Here is a 19,756-nt window from a genome sequence, read left to right as displayed (position 1 = left end):
CAGAGATTCAGGCTAGACTGAGCAGCTTCTACTTGTCTATGCCTGTCAGAGACCTGTGCGTCTGTGTCTCCTGAATCGTGTAGCACCTGCTGGGGTCAGGCATCTTGGCAGATGGGGACCCTGAGGTTCTGCAGGGGAACTGGAACACCTGAGCTACAGGACCAGGCACACAAGGCTGGGCCAGCACTGTTTCCACTGAGGTGGGGAGGAAGCGGAGAGCTTACCTTTTCTTTATCCACTCGAAGGAAGGACTTCACTGGGGCATAGGTGCTGTAAGCAAAAAGAAAGAAAGATAACATTTCAGGCCGGGCGTGGTGGCTCACATCTGTAATCCCAGCACTTTGGGAGGCTGAGGCAGGTGGATCACCTGAGGCCAGGAGTTTGAGGCTAGCCTGACCAACATGGTGAAACCCCATCTCTACTAAAAAAAACAAAAATTAGCTGGGTGTGGTGGAGCACGGCTGTTATCCCAGCTACTTGGGAGGCTGAGGTTTCAGTGAGCTGAGATCACACCACTGCACTCCAGCCTGGGTGACAGAGTGAGACTGTCAAAAAAAAAAGGAAAGGAAAGGAAAGGGGAGGGGAGGGGAGGGGAAGGGAAAGGAGAAAGGAAAAGAAGGGAAAGGAGAAGGAAAAGGAGAAAGGAAAGGAAGAAAAGATAACATTTCAGGTGGCCCCACGGGACCTAGGGATGCCCCACCCCCCTGCCCACACCAGGCCTGAGCAATGTCAGCCCCACAACTTCCAGACTGCTCTGCTTCTGGACTGCTCTCCCGTGGCTTGTTCATCACTGCCATGCCTTACTCTAAAGCCTTCAATGGTCCCCATGGCATCCAAGATAAAATGGGAATGTTTTCGGCAAGTGATGGGGCCTTCCCTAGACCAGCCCCAACCTTCCTCCCCTAGCTCTCTGCTCCATTAGAGTTGGCAATCATCTCAAATCCACCATGTCTCTGCTCTCACCCCTGCCCTCGATCCAGTCCCCTCAGGCTTCCCAGACCACACCTCCCTGTAGCCAGCCATGGCCCCCGTAACCTACATGCCTTTCTCTGAGTGTCTATGGTACTTCAACTCTACTGCACCCATTTTAGCCCTCAGGTCTCCCAAACATGAGATAATGAACATCCTAAAGTCAGGAAACTGTAACTCATTACTTTTATGTTTATGAAATACGTGGTGATGATACCCAAAAGGTAGAACATAAACCAAGCATCCTTGAAGGATAAACGGATAAACAAAATGGGTATATCCCTACATTGGCATAGTATTCAGCCTTTAAAAAAACACAGGAAATTGTGACACATGCTACAACATGGATGAACTATGAGGACATTATGCTAAGTAAAGTAAGTCAGACAAAAGGACAAATACTGTTATGATCCCACTTACGTGAGGCATAAAGAATAGTCAAATCACGGCCGGGTGCAGTGGCTCATGCCTGTAATCCCAGCACTTTGGGAGGCCGAGGGGGGCAGATCACAAGGTCAAGAGATTGAGACCATCCTGGCCAACATGGTAAAACCTTGTCTCTACTAAAAATACAAAAATTAGCTGGGCGTGGTGGCGCACGCCTGTAGTCCCAGCTACTTGGGAGACTGAGGCAGGAGAATCGCTTGAACCAGGGAGTCTGAGGTTGCAGTGAGCCGACATTGTGCCACACTGTACTCCATCCTGGCGACAGAGCGAGACTCTGTCTCAAAAAAAAAAAAAAAAAAGTCAAATCAGGCTGGGTGCGGTGGCTCACGCCTATAATCCCAGCACTTTGGGAGGCCAAGTTGGGCGGATCACCTGAGGTCAGGAGTTCGAGACCAGCCTGGCCATCTCTACTAAAAATACAAAAATTAGCCGGGCATGGTGGCCCATGCCTGTAGTCCCAGCTACTCAGGAGGCTGAGGCACGAGAATCGCTTGAACCTGGGAGGCAGAGGTTGCAGTGAGCCGAGATCATGCCATTGCACTACAGGCTGGGCAACAGAGCGAGACTCAGGCTCAAAAACAAACAAACAGTCCGGGAGCGGTCGCTCATGCCTGTAATCCCAGCACTTTGGGAGGTTGAGGCGGGCAGATCACAAGGTCAGGAGATCGAGACCATCCTAGCTAACACGGTGAAACCCTGTCTCTACTAAAAATACAAAAAATTAGCTGGGCGTGGTGGTGCTTGCCTGTAGTCTCAGCTACTCGGGAGGCTGAGGCAGGAGAATCGCTTGAACCCAGGTTGCAGTGAGCCGAGAAGGCGCCATTGCACTCCAGCCTGGGTGACAGAGTGAGACTCTGTCTCCAAAAACAAACAAACGAACAAAAAAGAATAGTTAAATCATAGAGACAGAAAGTAGAATAAGGTTACCTGGGGTTGAGGGGAGAATGGAGTTTCCATTTGGGATAATGAAAACGTTCTGGAAATGGAGAGTAGTGATGGCTATACAATAATGTGAATATACTTAATGTTACTGAGCTTTACACTTAAAAATAGTTAAAATGGCAAATGTTATATTGTGTATATTTTACCACACAACAAAAATATATGGTGAGACAGAGTAGATTAATGGTTGCCTAGGGCTTGGGGTGGGAGGAGTGGGGGTGATGGCTTACGGATCTGGGGGTATCTTTAGATTTTTATCTTTAGATTAAAGACCCTTAGAACATGAAAATGTTCCTTTTTTGGTTCTTTTTTTTTTTGAGGCAGAGCCTTGCTTTGTTGCCCAGGCTGGAGTGCAGTGGCGCAATCTGAGGTCACTGCAACCTCTGCCTCCCGGGTTCAAGTGATCCGATCCTCCCACCTCATCCTTGAGTGGCTAGGACTACAGGAGCATGCCACCATATCTGGCTAATTTTTGTATTTTTTGTAGAGACAGAGTTTCGCCATGTTGCCCAAGGTGGTCTCAAACTCTTGGGCTCAAACAGTCTACCCTCCCTGGCCTCCTAGAGTGCTGGGATTACAGGTGTGAGCCACTGCACCCAGCAAAACAGGAAAATGGTTTTTTTTGTTTTTTTTTTTTGATGGAATCTGTCGTCAGGCTGGAATGCAGTGGCACAATCTCGTCTCACTGTAACCTCTGCCTCCCAGGTTCGAGCGATTCTCCTGCCTCAGCCTCCCAAGTAGCTGGCACTACAGACGTGCACCACCACACCCAGCTATTTTTTTTTTTTTTTTTGAGACGGAGTCTCGCTCTGTCACCCAGGCTGGAGTGCAGTGGCGCGATCTCAGCTTACTGCAAGCTCCACCTCCCAGGTTCATGCCATTCTCCTGCCTCAGCCTCCCGAGTAGCTGGGACTACGGGCGCCCGCCACCACACCCGGCTAATTTTTTTTATTTTTTAGTAGAGACGGGGTTTCACGGTGTTAGCCAGGATGGTCTCGATCTCCTTACCTTGTGATCCGCCCACCTCGGTCTCTCAAAGTGCTGGGATTACAGGCATGAGCCATCACGCCCGGCCGGCCACACCCAACTAATTTTTGTATTTTTAGTAGAGACAAGGTTTCACCATGTTGGCCAGGATGGTCTTGATCTCTTGACCTCATGATCTGCCCACATCGGCCTCCCAAAGGGCTGAGATTACAGGCGTGAGCCACCGTGCCCGCCCAAAAATTTTTATTCTTTTTTGTGACAGAGTTTTGCTCTTGTTGCCCAGGCTAGAGTACAATGGTGTGGTCTTGGCTCACTGCAACCTCCACCTCCCGAGCTCGAGCGATTCTCCTGTCTCAGCGTCCTGAGTAGCTGAGATTACAGGCGCATGCCACCACGCCTAGCTAATTGTTTTATTTTTAGTAGAGACAAGGTTTCACCATGTTGGCCAGGCTGGTCTCGAACTCCTGACCTCGTGATCCACCCGCCTCGACCTCCCGACCTCGTGATCCACCTGCCTCGACCTCCCAAGGTGCTGGGATTACAGGCATGAGCCACAGTGCCCAGCCATGAAAATGTTTTAAAATTAATTGTGGGGCCGGGTGTGGTGGCTCATGCCCTGTAATCCCAGCACTTCGGGAGGCCAAGGTGAGCAGATCATCTGAGGTCAGAAGTTTGAGACCAGCCTGGCCAACATAGCGAAACCCCATCTCTACTAAAAATACAAAAATTAGCCAGGTCCGTGGTGACACATGCCTGTAATCCTAGCTACTCGGGAGGCCGAGGCAGGAAAATCACTTGAACCTGGGAGGTGGAGGTTACAGTGAGCTGAGATTGTGCCACTGCACTCCAGTCTGGGCAACAGAGTGAGACTCCGTTTCAAAAAAAATTAATTGTGGGCCAGATGTGGTGGCTCATGCCTGTAATCTCAACACGATGGGAGCCTGAGGCAGGTGGATCACTTGATGTCAGGAGTTCGAGACCAGCCTGGCCAACATGGCAAAACACCGTCTCTACTAAAAATACAAAAATTAGCCAGGCGTGGTGGCATGTGCCTGTAATCCCAGCTACTCGGGAGGCTGAGGCACGAGAATCCCTTAAACGGGAGGTAGAGGTTGCAGTGAGCCAAGATTGCGCCACTGCACTCCAACCTGGGTTAATAGAGTGAGACTCCATCTCAAAAAAAAATAAAATTTAAAAAAATTAAAATTAATTGTAGTCATGGTTATACAACTCTGAATACATAAGAAGTTACTGGACTGTACACATTAAATAGCTGAGATGTATGGGATATGAATCATATCTTGATAAAGCTGTTAAAAAATATACTTGGTGAACTAGATTTCCCATGGTTCCCAGCTATGATGGGACAACTGCCCCCGAAGAAAGTCCTCAGAAGGCAGAGCTCCCTCAGTCAGGAGCCATCACCCAGAACGGAGACCAAAACCAGATGGTCTGGCTCACGCCTATAGTCCCAGCACTTTGGGAGCCCGAGGTAGGTGGATCACCTGAGGTCAGGAGTTCGAGATCAGCCTGACTAACATGAAGAAACCTGTCTCTACTAAAATACAAAATTAGCCGGGCATGGTGGTGCATCCCTGTAATCCCAGCTACTCAGGAGGCTGAGGCAAGAGAATTGCTTGAACCCGGGAGGCGGATGTTGAAGTGAGCCAAGATCGCGCCATTGCACCCCAGCCTGGGCAATAAGAGCGAAATTCTGTCTCCAAAAAAAAAAAAACAAAAAAAACCAACCAGATGGTCCTTCCTCATCTTTCCACCATCAGTATACTGTGTCACCACGCAGGAGGTGACACAGAGCAAGCTGTGCCTTCAGCTCACCCACCAACTTAGGCCCTCCCTTCTCACCAGCCCCTCTTGGCCAAAATGTTCAATTAAAGGAATCCTACAATCTGGCCCCTAGGAAGACTCTGCCCAAGGTGGTCCTGTCACCCATATTCTACCCAGGCCAGCAAGAGGCTCACAATCGGATCTGCCCCGTGGACAAGGCACTGGCGATCCACAGAAGGTCCAGGGCCTTGAAGGGCACCAGCACGAAGCTGACGTTGGCGGGCAGGTTCTTGGCACTCTCAGGGTACATGAAATGGTGGGTGGTTCGGCTGCCAACATCCTGCTCAAAGCCCACGGTTGGCGCCTGATTCATCCTGCAGGGACAAGAGGGTGACATGAGAATCAACTGCCATGGAAACTGGTACAAGATTCTTAGAGGACAGTTCGAAGCCATCCATCAAAAATGCAAACGGGTGTATACTCCAACGTAGCAATTCCATTGCTAGAAATCTGCCCTATAAAAATGGTTACAAAGGTGTGCAAAGATGTGTATGAGGATATTCACTGCAGAATTATTTACAATAGTAACACTAGAATCAATCAAACAGGCTGGGTGTGGTGGCTCACACATGTAATCCCGGCACTTTGGGAGGCCAAGGTGGATGGACTGCTTTGAGGTCAGGAGTTCAAGACCAGCCTTAGCCAACATGGCGAAACCCCATCTTTACTAAAAAAAAAAAAAAACCAAATACAAAATTAGCTGGGCATGGTGGCATGTACCTGTAATCCCAGCAACCTAAGAGACTGAGGCAGGTGATGTGTTTGAACCTGGAGGCAGAGACTGCAGTGAGCCGAGATCACACCACCGCACTCCAGGCTGGGTGACAGAACAAGACTCTGTCTCCAAAAAAAAAAAAAAAAAAAAAGGTTACTGTCAGAGTAACATTGGGGGCTTAACTCATTTTTACTGTATATGTTTTTATTTATTTACTTTTAATTATTATTATTTTTGAGACAAGGTCTCACTCTGTCACCCAGGCTGGAGTGCAGTGGTACTATCTTGGCTCACTGCAACCTCCACCTCCGCCTCCCAGGTTCAAGCGATTCTCCTGCCTCAGCTTCCTGAGTAGATGGGACTACAAACATGTGCCAGCATGCCCAGCTAATTTTTTGGTTGAGACGGAGTCTCACCCTGTCGCCCAGGCTGGAGTCCAGTGGTGCAATCTCACCTCACTGCAACCTCCACCTCCTGGGTTCAAGGGATTCTCCTGCCTCAGCCTCCCGAGTAGCTGGGATTACAGGCGTTAGCCACTACATCCGGCTAATTTTTTGTATTTTTAGTAGAGACGGGGTTTCACCATGTTGGCCAGGCTGGTCTTGAACTCCTGACCTCAAATGATCCGCCTGCCTCAGCCTCCCAGAGTACTGGGATTACAAGCGTGACCCACCACACCCAGCCACTTTTGTATTTTTAGTAGAGAAGAGGTTTTGCCACGTTGGCCAGGCTGGTCTCAAACTCCTGGTCGCATGCAATCTGCCTGCCTCGGCTTCCCAAAGTGCTAGGATTACAGCCGTGAGCCACCGAGCCCAGCCATTTTTGTATTTTTAGTAGAGACGGTTTGTTTTGTTGAGACGGAGTCTCATACTCTCGCCTAGGCTGGAGTACAGTGGCGCCATCTCGGCTCACTGCAAGCTCCGCCTCCTGGGTTCAAGCCATTCTCCTGCCTCAGCCTCCCGAGTAGCTGGGACTATAGGCATCTGCCACCACACCCGGCTAATTTTTTGTTATTTTTAGTAGAGACAGAGTTGTACCATGTTAGCCAGGATGGTCTCGATCTCCTGACCTTGTAATCCGCCCGCTTTGGCCTCCCAAAGTGCTGGAATTACAGGTATGAGCCAATTCCCCTTGGCCTTTTTTTTTTTTTTTCTGAGACAGGAGTCTCGCTCTGTCGCCCAGGCTGGAGTGCAGTGGCGCGCTCTCGGCTCACTGCAAGCTCCGCCTCCCGGGTTCACGCCATTCTCCTGCCTCAGCCTCCTGAGTAGCTAGGACTACAGGCGCCCACCACCACACCCCGCTATTTTTTTTTTTTTTTTTTTTTTTTGTATTTTCAGTAGAGACAGGGTTTCACCCTGATAGCCAGGATGGTCTCCATCTCCTGACCTCGTGATGCGCCTGCCTCGGCCTCCCAAAGTGGTGGGATTACAGTCATGAACCACCGCGCCGGGCCGAGATGGGGTTTTGCCATGTTGGCCAGGGTGGTCTCAAACTCCTGGCCTCAAGCAATCTGCCTGCCTTAGCCTCCCAAAGTGCTGGGATTACAGGCGTGAGCCACCGAGCCCAGCCATTTTGTTTGTTTGGGGTTGTTTTTCTTTTTTTTGGAGAGGGAGTCTTGCTCTGTTGCCCAGGCTGGAGTGCAGTGTCACAATCTCGGCTCACTGCAAGCTCCGCCTTCTGGGTTCACGCCATTCTCCTGCCTCAGCCTCCCAAGTAGCTGGGACTACAGGCGCCCGCCATCATGCCTGGCTAATTTTGCATTTTTAGTAGAGAGGGGGTTTCACCGTGTTAGCCAGGATAGTATCTATCTCCTGACCTTGTGATCCGCCCACCTCAGCCTCCCAAAGCGCTGTGATTACAGGCGTGAGCCACCGCACCCGGCCGTTTGTCTTTTAAGTCTCACTCTGCCACCCAGGCTGGAGTGCAGTGGCACCATCATGGCTCACTGCAGCCTCGACCTCCTGGGTTCAACTGATCCTCCAGCTTCAGCCTCCTGAGTAGCTGGGACCACAGGTGTGCATCACCATGCCTGTTTTGTTTTCTGTTTTGTAGAGATAGGGGTCTCACTATATGGTCCAGGCTGGTCTCAATCTCCTGAACTCAAGCAACCCTCCTGCCTCAGCCTCCTGAGTAGCCGGGACTACAGGCAGATGACACCAGGCCTGGCCTACTTTTATAATTTTTTAAAGAAACAACTTTTAAAGAACAGCCTTCCACAGCTTCCACCTCACTTGGCTGTTCTGCCCTCTTTCCTATAAGATGATGAAAGTACGATAGGAAGTTCAAGCCTTCCCTCAGGCCCTGGGCCGGATGGAAGCCTCTGTCCTGCCACCCATTACCATCCATTCCTGTCTGCCGCTTTAAGACCCTGTCTGCCCTTCCACTCCAAGGCCAAGAGAAATGCCCCAAGTTCTGACGGTCTGCCCTTGCTATCTTTCTGGTGATGTGCAATGTCCCCTCTCTCCTGCTGCTGTCTGGACAGAGGGGACATTGCTGTAGCTCCTGTCTGGAAACCTTCTCTGTGGGTATAATAAGCCAAGAAGGCTTCCACTTCCTTTCAATTTGTGCAAAATACAAGACAAGTAAAAACCAAAACTCCCCTTTTTAGTATGCATCTTACGTAACAGGTGAACCAGGTTTAAACACAAACCTGTTGGTCTTTTTTTTTCTGTTACGACTGTTTATGAGCACATTCCTGTCTCACGTGGACCACCTTGTGGAATCATGACTACTAAAGCAGGGAGACCGTAACCTGGCCCTCCACTAGGAACACAGGGAGCCGGGGAAGCAGTGAGCGCAGTCTCTAGGTGGCTCTCCCGGCTTTTTATGCCAGTTTTGTAAAACCAGCACAAACATTCCCTGTCCTTACAGTGGCTGGCACCAGCTAGCTGGGCTGGGTGAGGACTTGCTGTGTTGTAGGGGCTCCCACACTGTCTTCATCAGGGACGGGACTGGGGAGGACCATGGGCTGTGCTGTCCAGGATCCCCTCGCCCTGCCGGTCACATCACTGTGCCCCCTACCTCTCATTTTCCCTTCCCTTGAGGGTCTGGAGGGTGCTTTGGGGTGGGAGGTCTCAAAACCTAGAGAACCTCTGTGTTCCTAACCACTTCTGTTCTAGCTGGCTTCAAGCAGATGCCCAGAATTTCCTCCAGAGAAACTAACACGCTCTGTCTCCAGAACAGGGATCTACTTCCGGCCTCCCTCTCCCAAATTCATGTCCTTTAGTGAACTGCCCCTCTGAGCCCGGTCTTTAGGGTTTAGAGATCCTGTCGTCTAGAAGAGCCAAGAAGTATCCTTCCCACCCCTGAATAACTCTTAACAGCTTGTGGGCTGCTAAACTCCCCATGCAGGTGTTGGTGTCCTATGGTCACACTGACACAGTCTGTATCTGCCTCCTGCCAAGCACCCTGGGGCCTGTGAGGAACAGAGCAGTTGGAGAGGAAGCCTTAACGGGATGTCGGAGCCAGAAGTGTGTCTCAGCTGCCCTGGGTATGGCAGGGGTAAGCAGGGGGTAGAGGAATTGGGCTGGTGACATAGGCTGGCCGGGGCCTGGGCGGGGCAGGAGCTAGGATCAAGGTATGCTCTTTTTCTTCTCCTTTTTTAAATAGAGATGGGGTTTCGCCATGTTGCCCAAGCTGGTTTCGAGCTCCTGGGCTCGATCAGTCCTCTTGCCTCGGCCTCCCAAAGTAGTGGGATTACAGGCGTGAGCCACTGCGCCCAGCCAAGGTGTACACTTGACCTAAGAAACAAACTTCATCTCACCAGAGATGGTGAGGCCGAGAGATCCTGCAGAGCACAGGGCTGCAGCTGGCCCAGGCTGGCTTCTGAAGACCCACCATCTGCCTTCTGCACTGACTTGGCAGCCCGAGCTGTCATGAAGTCCCCATGGGACCTGTCAGCCAGGGTCACCCTGCCTCCAGTGCCTGTGGCTGGCCATGCTGCAGAGCCTGGCCCTCCCTTATTTCCCCGTGGTTGGCCAGACACCAGCTTCCAAACATCTGGGAATGAAGGGAGCAAGAGGTCCCAAAATATGTTTCACAGCCTCCACGGGAAAGGGAAGGAACATGGCACTCTAACAGGGACAAGGTTTTGTTTCAAGGCTCTGATTCATCCTGGAGAAGCCACGCCCTGGAAAGGGGCCAGAGCAGGACGAGGAGGATGAGCTGCATCTCTGGGACTCGGGAACACAGCATTCTAGAAATCTATCTGTCCTTGGCTGCCTCCAGCAGCTAAAGAAGTATTCAGGGACAGGGGCCCAAGTGGAGTGTGTGCCCCCTGGTTAGGACCTGGTGTTGGCTGCCTAGTCCCCTTCACTCCTGCATGTATCTGCGGCGTGCCTACTGTCTAGCGGGCACTGTTCTTGGAGTTGTGGATGGATCTGCTGGCCAACTGAGGCAAGACCAGCTCAAGTGGACTTGAAGTGGTCCACAGGGCTCAGAGGGCAAATAGGAGGAGCAAGTGGCAGCGAGGTGGGTGGGGCACAGGTGGATCAGACCATCATCTCGCTGTAACTCAGCTCAGCCCTCCAGTGGGTCTTGCTTCCAGGGCCACTGGTTCCAAACCTGGATATGTCTACAGTTGGAGTCACCCCCAGTGCCATCTGTTGTTTTTGTTTTTGAGATAGAGTCTTGCTCTGTTGCCCAGGCTAGAGTGCAGTGGTGCCATCATAGCTCACCACAGCCTCAAACTCTTGGGCTCAAATGATCCTCCTGCCTTAGCCTCCCAAGTAGCTAGGGCTACAGGCTCACACCAGCAAGCCCAGCTTATCCACTGCCATCCAGTTCCTTAGACCAGCAGACGGCCAATTACTACCCAGGTCACCCCTTCCAGAAAGTGATTCTGGGGTCCACTCTATACCACCTCCCTTCCTTACCTGGCCCCTGTGAGGAAGCATCTGTAAATTTTTTTTTTTTTTTTTTTGAGACAGAGTTTCTCTCTTTTTGCCCAGGCTGAAGTGCAATGGCATGATCTTGGCTCACTGCAACCTCTGCCTCCTGGGTTCAAGCGATTCTCCTGCCTCAGCCTCCCGAGTAGCTGGGATTACAGTTACCCACCACCACGCCCGGCTAATTTTTGTATTTTTAGTAGAGACGGGGTTTCACCATGTTGGCCAGGCTGGTCTCGAACTCCTGACCTCAGGTAATCTGCCTGCCTCAGCCTCCCAAAGTGCTGGGATTACAGGCATGAGCCACCGCACCCAGCCTTATAAATTTCTTTCTGCAGCCCCACCTGACAGTACCGGCCAGACGACTTAGAGCCAGTCATTTTGGGCCTGCAGGGCTTCCACCCAGGAGCTTCCTGACCATCACTGAGGTGCCTGACCAGTGAAAGCTCAAACTTGATGCAGGTGCTTCGGGCAACTAAGAGCATTGTCCTGGGCTTCCTGAGTGCCCAGAGCTGCATGGAAGTGACAGATGCCTCAATTCCCAACCTGGCCATGGTGTCTGGGGAGGGGAGAGGCCCCTCTAAGACCAGCTCCCATCCCATCTCCCTCCCATTGGGGTATGAGCAGTTGGAGGATATGGATACCCTCGGGTGGTATCCTGGACAGGGTCCAGTCCAACCTGCTCACCCTCCCACTTGCACCATTTCCCAACATGAGGAAGGTCTTACATGGAATGCTGAATGCCTCCGAGACATATTGCTGCCTTCATGTTGCTATGGAGACAGCAACAGTTTCTAAGACAAAGCCCTTCCTTCTGCCTCCTGGAAAACCTGGTCTTAACTGCAATGCTCATCCTAAGAGATGCGTGAAAACTGGGCATTGGCAGGAGCTCTGTTCTTCAGGCTCTTCCTCTACCAAGGAGTCGGGTAGAAGGCATTTCTTGTCCCCAGCCAAGTCAAGAGGGGATGTCAGAAAACACAGGCTCTGGAGCAGAGCAAGCAGCCCACGTTCAGATCGTGAGCCTGCCCCCTATTCCCTGTTCATGCCCAGGCCTTCATTGCAGAGTCTCGGTCAAGACTGAATGCCTTCCCAACTCTTCTCCCTTTCTCACGGCTGGGCATAGAGGTCTTGGGAATGAATGAGCCCTAGAGCAAATACCAAACAGCTCCTTTCAGCACCCACAACATCTGCCTTCCGTGCGTCTGCCAGAGAGAATCACCTCCTGCTATGAAGCAGGATGCTAGCTGGGCTTGGGGCCCTCACTCCTTGCCCAGCTGCTGAGGGGATGAGGAGGACAGGGCCAGCTTCTGATGGGAATTTTTGTTTTTGAGACAGGGTCTCAGTCTATTGCCCAGGCTGGAGTGAACTGGTGCAATCATAGCTCACTGTAGCCTCTAACTCCTGGGTTCAAGCAATCCTCCTGCCTCAGCCACTCCAGTAGCTGGAAATACAGACACGCCACAATGCCCAGCTAATCTTTAAAAATTTTTTGTAGACACAGGGTTTCGCCATGTTACCTAGGCTGGTCTTAACTCCTGGGCTCAAGCAATCCTCCCCACCTCAGCCTCTCAAAGCGCTGGAATTACAGGTGTGAGCCACCATGCCCTGCCTCTGATGGGATTTTTCACCAAATGTCAGCCACGAATCTAATGTCAGCTCTTTCCAGAGGAATTCAGAGCCTTGGAAACAGAGTGCAGGCCTCAAGCAAAGCTTAGATTTGGGATTCTGTCTCCCCATCCACCCCAAACAGGTAAAGGAGAGAGCTCCAAGCCTGCTATGAAAGACTCTGGGAGGCAGGGCCCCACAGCACACCGGTAGCTGGCAGCATGCACCCTGCCAGACAAGGCAGAGGAGGGCAGTCCCCCTCCTGGAGGCCCGTCCTGGGCCCACCCCTGGGCTCCGCAAGGGCTCACCTCATGATGAAGTTGTGCCCGTCCACGTCCTGCCCATAGCCAGAGCCCCGCAGGTTGCCCGAGTTCCCCACCACGGCACAGCGCCGGCACTGGTGGGGGTCCCGGAAGCGGTAGGGGTTCTTGCCAGGCACTATCTGGAACAGCTTCTCCAGCACCTCATTGGTGTTGTGTGACTTGAACTGGGGCTGCAGCATCTGTGGAAGGGAGGGGAAGATGGGAAACGAGGAAGGGGAGAGGTGTGTGAAGAAGGAGGGGCCCCAGCCTCCCCTACTCTGCCCTCACTATCCTGTGTCTGGGCACAGGCCTCTTTATCCAGGGCTCTGCCAGGGAACAGGGGTTCTTTCCTCTGGGCAGTGAGGGTCTCTCCCTCTCTCAACGACAGCAAAGTCCCCGGTTGTGAGCGAGTCGCCATGTCCAGAGATTGGGTGCCCTGCTAGTCACGGGTAGCTCTGATGCACTAGAAGGGGCTCAGGGATCAAGGTGCCTTTCACACATTCTCTGGGAACCTGCAGGCCTGGGCCACGGAGCAGAGCAGTCTCCTTCAGGGGCTCCTTCCTGGTCAGCCTACAGGGGGTGCCCCCGGCACTCAGGCTGAGGACTGGGGTTGCAGAAGCTGCGTCCAGGTTGACAGTCCAGCCACTCCCTGAGCCCCAGGGAAGGGCAGAGAGGCTGATAAATTCTTTCAGAACCAGAATGGCTGGAATAAAACTGGTGTCCCCTCCTACCAGCGAGACCTGTACCAACCAACTGATGGTCAAAGACCATGAAATGAGGCAGCACCAACCAGACGCTTACGGGCCCAGCAAGTGCCACACAGGAGTGACATGGCAGGTAAGGTCTGAGCCCCGGCAAAGAGGGGCAACTTCAGTCAATTGCTGCCACGTGGGATCATGAGCCCAGAAGGGTCAAAGTTTCCCATTTTTCAAGAGACACTGAAAATAAGGATTTCATATGAAATAAGAAAAATGAAATACTGATTTTTTTTTTTTTTTGAGACAGTTTCACTCGTCGCCCAGGCTGGAGTGCAATGGCGCGATCTTGGCTTACCGCAACCTCCGCCTCCCGGGTTCAAGCGATTCTCCTGCCTCTGCCTCCCGAGTAGCTGCAATTACAGGCATGTGTCACCACACCCGACTAATTTTGTATTTTTAGTAGATACGGGGTTTCTTCATGTTGGTCAGGCTGGTCTCGAACTCCCGACCTCAGGTGATCCACCTGCCTTGGCCTCCCAAGGTGGTGGGATTACTTTTACTCAAAAGTAAATTACTTTTACTCAAAGTGCTAGAATTATTTTTACTCAACAACAACAAAAAAAAAAACCCCACATAAAAATAAAACATTCTGTGGATGGAGCCATAACTTGATGGGTTTGTGGGTGAGCAGGGCCTGCTCAGGGGATGGGAGATTAATCTGTAGAGAGAGCTTGGCTCTGAGATGAGAATTCCTATATAAAAATTAGCCAGGTGTGGTGGTACGTGCCTGTAGTCCCAGCTACTCTGAAGCTGAGGTGGGAGGATCTCTTGAGCCTTGGGGGTCAAGGATACAGTGAGTCAAGACTGTGCTATTGCAAAGACAGTGAGAACCTGTATCAAAAAAAAGCTGTCACAGTAAGAGCCCACGGGGCTCCCAGTGGCCCCAGCTCTGCAGACCCTGGTCCTCGGGCACTCTTGACAGTCTGGGCTGGAAGTCAGGTTCTGTGACATCATTCTGATAAGCCTGATCACATGAGCTCATCCCTCACAGCTTGGGAGCCTGCAGGGGCTCAGTGCTGACATGGCTCCACCCATGACATGTGTGGCAACCAGATGGCCTGCAGAGCCTGGGGAGTGACACTCCAGAGCCTTGGAGCGAGGTAGATGGAATTAAAAGTAGCAGAAAAGTGATGACTGGAAAGACAGGGAGGACCCCCCAGACCCACCCCTTCACCTCCCTTAGCCCCTGAGGGTTCTTTACATTGCTTTTTTTTAACTCTAGAATCAGACAACACATTATTTCATAAAATAGATTAAGTATTCCCTGCACAGCTTTCTTTTCTTTTTTTTTGAGATGGAGTCTCACTTCGTTGCCCAGCTGGAGTGCAATGGTGCAATCTCGGCTCACTGCAACCTCCGCCTCCCAGGTTCAAGCGATTCTCCCGCCTCAGCCTCCTGAGTAGCTGGGATTACAGGCACGCGCCACCATGCCTAGCTAATTTTTTTTATTTTTAGTAGAGACGGGGTTTCACCACGTTGGTCAGGCTGGTCTCGAACTCCTGACCTCATGATCTGCCCGCCTTGTGCTCTCAAAGTGCTGGGATTACAGGCATGAGCCACCACGACCGGCCTTCCCTACAAGGCTTTCTTATCCCAGCCCAGTAAAAAGTCTTCTAGTAGTTGTAAAGAACCAAGAAAGGGGCTCTGTTCTCATGGTATTTACAATTATCTTGGCTGGGCATGGTGGCTCACGCCTGTAATCCCAGCACTTTGGGAGGCTGAGGCGGGCAGATCATCTGAGGTCAGGAGTGTGAGATCAGCCTGGCCAACATGGTGAAACCCCGTCTCTACTAAAAATACAAAAAAATCAGCTGAGGGTGGTGGCGCATGCCTGTAATTCCAGCTACTCGGGAGGCTGAGGCAGGAGAATCACCTGAACTTGGGAGGCAGAAGTTACAGTGAGCCGTCACTGTGCCACTGCACTCTAGCCTGGGTGATAGAATGAGACTCCATCTCAAAAAACAAACAAATAAAAAACAATTATTTTGAGCCAATGTTCATAAATTAGGATATTTAGTTTTAAAATCTGGATTTCTAGGTTTTCTTAAAAAAAAAAAAAAAAAAAGCCCAGATCCAGCCTTGTGCAGCAACAACTGCTGGGGCCGAGGGGTGGCTGCCTCCTTCCTCTGGGGCAGGCCCCCCATGGCTGTACTACTCACTCCCACCTGCTCCCTGTGTCCCTGCTGCCTGCCTGGTTCCAGGAGGCATTTCTGGCCTATGCTCGGGTCCTACAGGCACTAGAAAATACTAGCCCCCTCCATCAGGTCAATGCTCGCTCTGCCCTTCAGTAATCTGTGATCCTATAAATGGCTTGGTCAAACAGGCATTACACTTTGTCAAGGCTCTGGGGGCCAGAAATCCAAGAGGAGGCTCTGAGTGGCTCTAAAACCGGGGGACAGATCCCTGGAAGGGAGCAGCAGCTCTTACCATCCACCACCTCTGGACATCCGGTGGAAGATCCATGTTCTCTCGGGTCCAGACGGGGGAAATGTTGCCGTCAAAGTGGCTGTCAAACCAGTCGGAGGCACCAGCGTCGCCCATGCAGCGGCGACAGGCGCAGCTCTTGCCCGAGAGCCCCTCCTTGCTGAGGCGCTGCAGGCCGGCATAGCCGGGCACCAGCTTCACCCGGTGTGTCCCATCCAGGGCCCCCGAGTCCAGGTAGGGGAGCGTGGCCATGCTGTGGTGTGAGTAGGTGAAGAGCAGGGACATGATGAACACCAGCAGGAAGGCCACGGAGAGGAACCACACCCGCAGGGAGCACTTCATGGTGCTGGCAGGCGGGTGGCGGTCACCGTGGCCACTCTTTTCCCAGCCCGCTGAGGGGCCAGCCACGGTGCAGCCTGCCTATTCTGGCACCACATGCAAAGGGCATAGGGGCACGTGCTGCAGCAGGGGACAGTGGCAGCGGTCCCTTGCCACGCCCTCCCTCAATGTGGGGAGAACACACGTTGGCAGGAGTGGCTGTCCTGTCCCTGAGTCAGGCGGGGCCCCTGCTTAGGGCTTCATCGGGTCTCTCCGTCACTAGCTAGGCCACAGAGGCTCTGCCTCTCCTGCCACCCTGGTGAGGGGGAGGTCAGTCCATTGCAGCCCTCTAGTCCCTTGGGATTGCTGGCTGCCAGCTCTAGGGGTCCCCCTCTTTGGCAGCTTGAAATAATCCAGTCTGGAGCAGTCGGGGTCCTTGTGGTTCATGAGCAGACAATGAGGCGGTCCCTCGTCCCCGGCAGCGGGGAAGCCCTAGAACTCCAATCACAACAGAGAACACATGGGCTTCAGGGGACTTGGGTTCCATGCAAGCGTTGTCCCACCTCCTGGCCCAAAACCTCTGCCAAAGGAGGGGAGCCAGACCCCAACCCTGAGAGGACAAAAACAGGAAGCTCTGTGAGTGTGGGAAAACTCCGCTGCAGAGATCGAGATCCTTTCTGCGGTAGGTCCTGCCCTACTGCTTCCCATCTGAGGTGCTGGTCCCTTCTCCTCGTAGCCCCAGCCCCAGCTGCAGTTGCGTAGGGGTCGCAAAGCTCCTACTGTGGCTGTGGGGTCCTCTGGCGCTGGGAACAGCTGCTGTTCAGCGGGGCACTGTGTCCAATACCATCTGGGTCAGGCGAGCGTGTGCTGAGCTCCCCACCAGGGTCCAGGTCTCCTTCCTAATACTCCTGGCCCGGGTTCTGCTCATCCCCACTCTCCCGGGGCCAGCCTATCCTGCTGTTAGCTCGCAGTAATCCCCTGGCAGGTTCCCCTTCACATGTCGGGTGCCAGGCTGCCGCAGCACGACCCTAGAATGGCAGAGAGGAGAAATAATGTGCGGATGAATCACACGGGCACCAGGCTTTGTCCCAGCCCCACCCCAAGCCCCAAAGCTAGTAGGAGAGGAGATGCCCACTTAACCAGAGGGTGGACATGACCAAGGGCTCTGCCCTCTAGCTGCACAGATAGCATCACTCTGTGGGACTCCAGGGCCTGGAAGACTAGATTAGCCCAGAGTCTTCACTTCTTAGCCAGAAGGTAAACAAGGAGTCAAGTGATTTTCCCTAAGCCACATGCTTTCAGATTTAGAAAGTTCCTAGCCCAGCTATATACAGTTAATTTCAGGTGAAAAGTCAGAGAAAAAAGCCCAGAGGAGATTCCAGGAGACTATGGACACTGACTGCCCCCCTCCCCACAGCGCTCTCTGGAGCCTCTCAGTGCCTGCAGAGGCCTCTCCCAGTCAGAAGGGAGGGCTGGCCGGTCTCTGACCGCCCCTCTTCTCTCGACTGTGGATTATCGATGAGGCACTGCTGGGTCCACTCAGTGAACCATGAACAGTCCTGTCACTCCGCTGTTGGGGGAGAACCTGGCTGTGTCAGGAGGTGTGGTTGCTGGGCTTGGTCCTGCCCCCGGACAGCGCTGATCCATCTGTACATTATGGACAAAGTGAATGCCAGGGTCCCTGGTAGCACTGACAGCCTGAGGCCCCATGCTGCCCTTGCAGGCAAGAACAGGGAGAAGAGGCCACTTGTAGGCAGTTTGGGTCTCAGCCATAAGGAAAGGAGCTCGGATCCATGCCAGGTGCGAGGGAGCCACAGCAGGTGAGAGGAACGCTGAGAAGGGAACCCCTGAGCACTGGCTCTGTGCCGTGGGAATCTTACAAAGCTGGCTGCCTCGCCTCTCCCCAGCTCCCCTCCAAATCCGCCTAGCGGCGCTGCTGTCCTAGCCCCTGGGCCTCTCAGTGCAGCCCTGTTCCCCGTCCTTGTTGAAGTCTCCAGCCCACTTTTGGGGACTCCTGGCTGCTTCCAGCAGCTGAAGACAAGGCCTCTCAGGCTCTGTGTTCAAGAAACCTAGCTGCCCCTCCATTTGTGGCCACAAAGCCAGCAGGGAATTGAACGAGCGTATTGCAGTAAGGACATTATTCTGGGTGGGAAATGATGTTCACAAAAGTGGAGGGACTTACCTAAGGTCACGACGTTGTGAGTGGAGGTGACTTTGGGATAGGCCAGGGCACAGAAAGAAGGCTGTGGCCTCCCTGAACTACCCAGGGCCCAAGGGTGAGAGGAAAGGAGATGTGAAGTTGGCTTCTCAGGGTCAAAAGTGAAGCCCCGCCCACAGGCCTCATCAGGGCTCCTGGCTCTAATCCACGGAGACCCCAGCAGCACTGGGTCAAAAGTGCTTCTTCCAATGTTCTGCTGTGCCCATTTAGCAGATCTCACTCTAGGCATGGCCTTGGCTGAACAGTCTGTAGACGGCAAGCCAGGTCCTTGTCTCCTCTCATTCTCCCTTTGCCTGCTGCATGCTCAACATCTAAGGACAGAACTCAAGTTCTTTCAGGGTCCCGCTCCCAGCTTCCTGTGACCTGAGGAGAGCCAGTCATGAGGCAGGTGGCTCTGGAAGACAGTGACTTTGCAGCTGATAGGAGCGAGAGGTCCTGCCTGGGGAGACCTGGTTTCTGGCTGGGCAGCCCCGCAGTGGCCACTGAAGGCGGGGGCTGGGCAGAGCCGGCACAGGAGGCTTCCAAAGGAAGCAACTCAATCAGGGAAGTCATTAACTCCTTGGGATTCTAGATCAACGCAGGGGGCACCTGAAGGAACTGCACTGCCTGTTGGGGAGGGGAAAATCACTGGCTTTGACATGTCTGGAAAGAGCAGAGAGGTACAGCATCTGGCAAAGGCCCTTGCTTTGGGAACCCCAGGTCCAAGTGTTACTGCGAACATAGGATGCTCAGCTTGTTGTGGTGAGGGCAAATGGAGCCACGGGGAGGAGCTAAAAAAAAAAAAAATCAGAGGTTCCCAAACACGCACTAAAAATCCCAAAAATGACCTGGCAATGACCCTCTCATGGTTCATTTCCACCTGTGCCGCTCAGCTGCCCACCATGTCATGGGCTTGCTCCCCTTCACAGCTACTCAGATCATTCATGATAAGCCCATGCGCACCTCAATATAAAGAGCTCAGAGGAGGCAGGCCCAATGGCTCATGCCTGTAATCCCACCACTTTGGGAGCCTGAGGTGGGTGGATCACCTGAGGTCAGGAGTTCAAGACAAGCCTGGCCAACATGGTGAAACCCCATCTCTACTAAAAATACAAAAAATCAGCCAGGCGTTGTGGTGGCCACCTATAATTCCAGCTACCCGGGAGGCTGAGGCAGGAGAATCACTTGAACCCAGGAGGCGGAGGTTGCAGTGCGCCAGGATCACGCCATTGTACTCCAGCCTGGGCGATAAGAGCAAAACTCCGCCTCAAAAAAAAAAAAAAAAAAAAAAAAAAAAAAAAAAAAAAAAGGCCAGGCATGGTGGCTTACGCCTGTAATCCCAGCACTTTGGGAGGCCGAGG

The 19,756-nt window shown here is 52.7% G+C and overlaps 1 protein-coding gene across 10 annotated transcripts in view; it reads right to left on the bottom strand.

The window, feature by feature from the left end:
* ST3GAL2 (ST3 beta-galactoside alpha-2,3-sialyltransferase 2) overlaps positions 1 to 19,756 on the bottom strand; it is a 60,827-nt gene that overhangs the window by 3,496 nt on the left and 37,575 nt on the right. For 4 of the 10 annotated variants that reach the window (XM_054454254.2, XM_054454253.2, XM_063654526.1 and 1 more), the window contains 4 exons: positions 15,884 to 17,226; positions 12,705 to 12,898; positions 5,325 to 5,504; positions 225 to 270 (listed from right to left, as the gene is read on the bottom strand). In XM_054454254.2, the coding sequence (XP_054310229.1) occupies positions 225 to 270; positions 5,325 to 5,504; positions 12,705 to 12,898; positions 15,884 to 16,222 (759 nt within the window). In that variant the 5' untranslated portion in view covers positions 16,223 to 17,226. Of the gene's footprint in view, positions 1 to 224; positions 271 to 5,324; positions 5,505 to 12,704; positions 12,899 to 15,883; positions 17,227 to 18,380; positions 19,659 to 19,756 lie in introns of those variants that run through there. The other 6 variants (XM_054454255.2, XM_063654529.1, XM_063654530.1 and 3 more) reach the window with 3 other exon arrangements.

This window comes from Pongo pygmaeus, chromosome 18 (assembly GCF_028885625.2).
Source record: "Pongo pygmaeus isolate AG05252 chromosome 18, NHGRI_mPonPyg2-v2.0_pri, whole genome shotgun sequence".
Lineage (NCBI taxonomy): Eukaryota > Metazoa > Chordata > Mammalia > Primates > Hominidae > Pongo > Pongo pygmaeus.
Note: the sequence above shows the minus strand (reverse complement) of the source record. Positions and strands in the feature narration are given on the sequence as shown.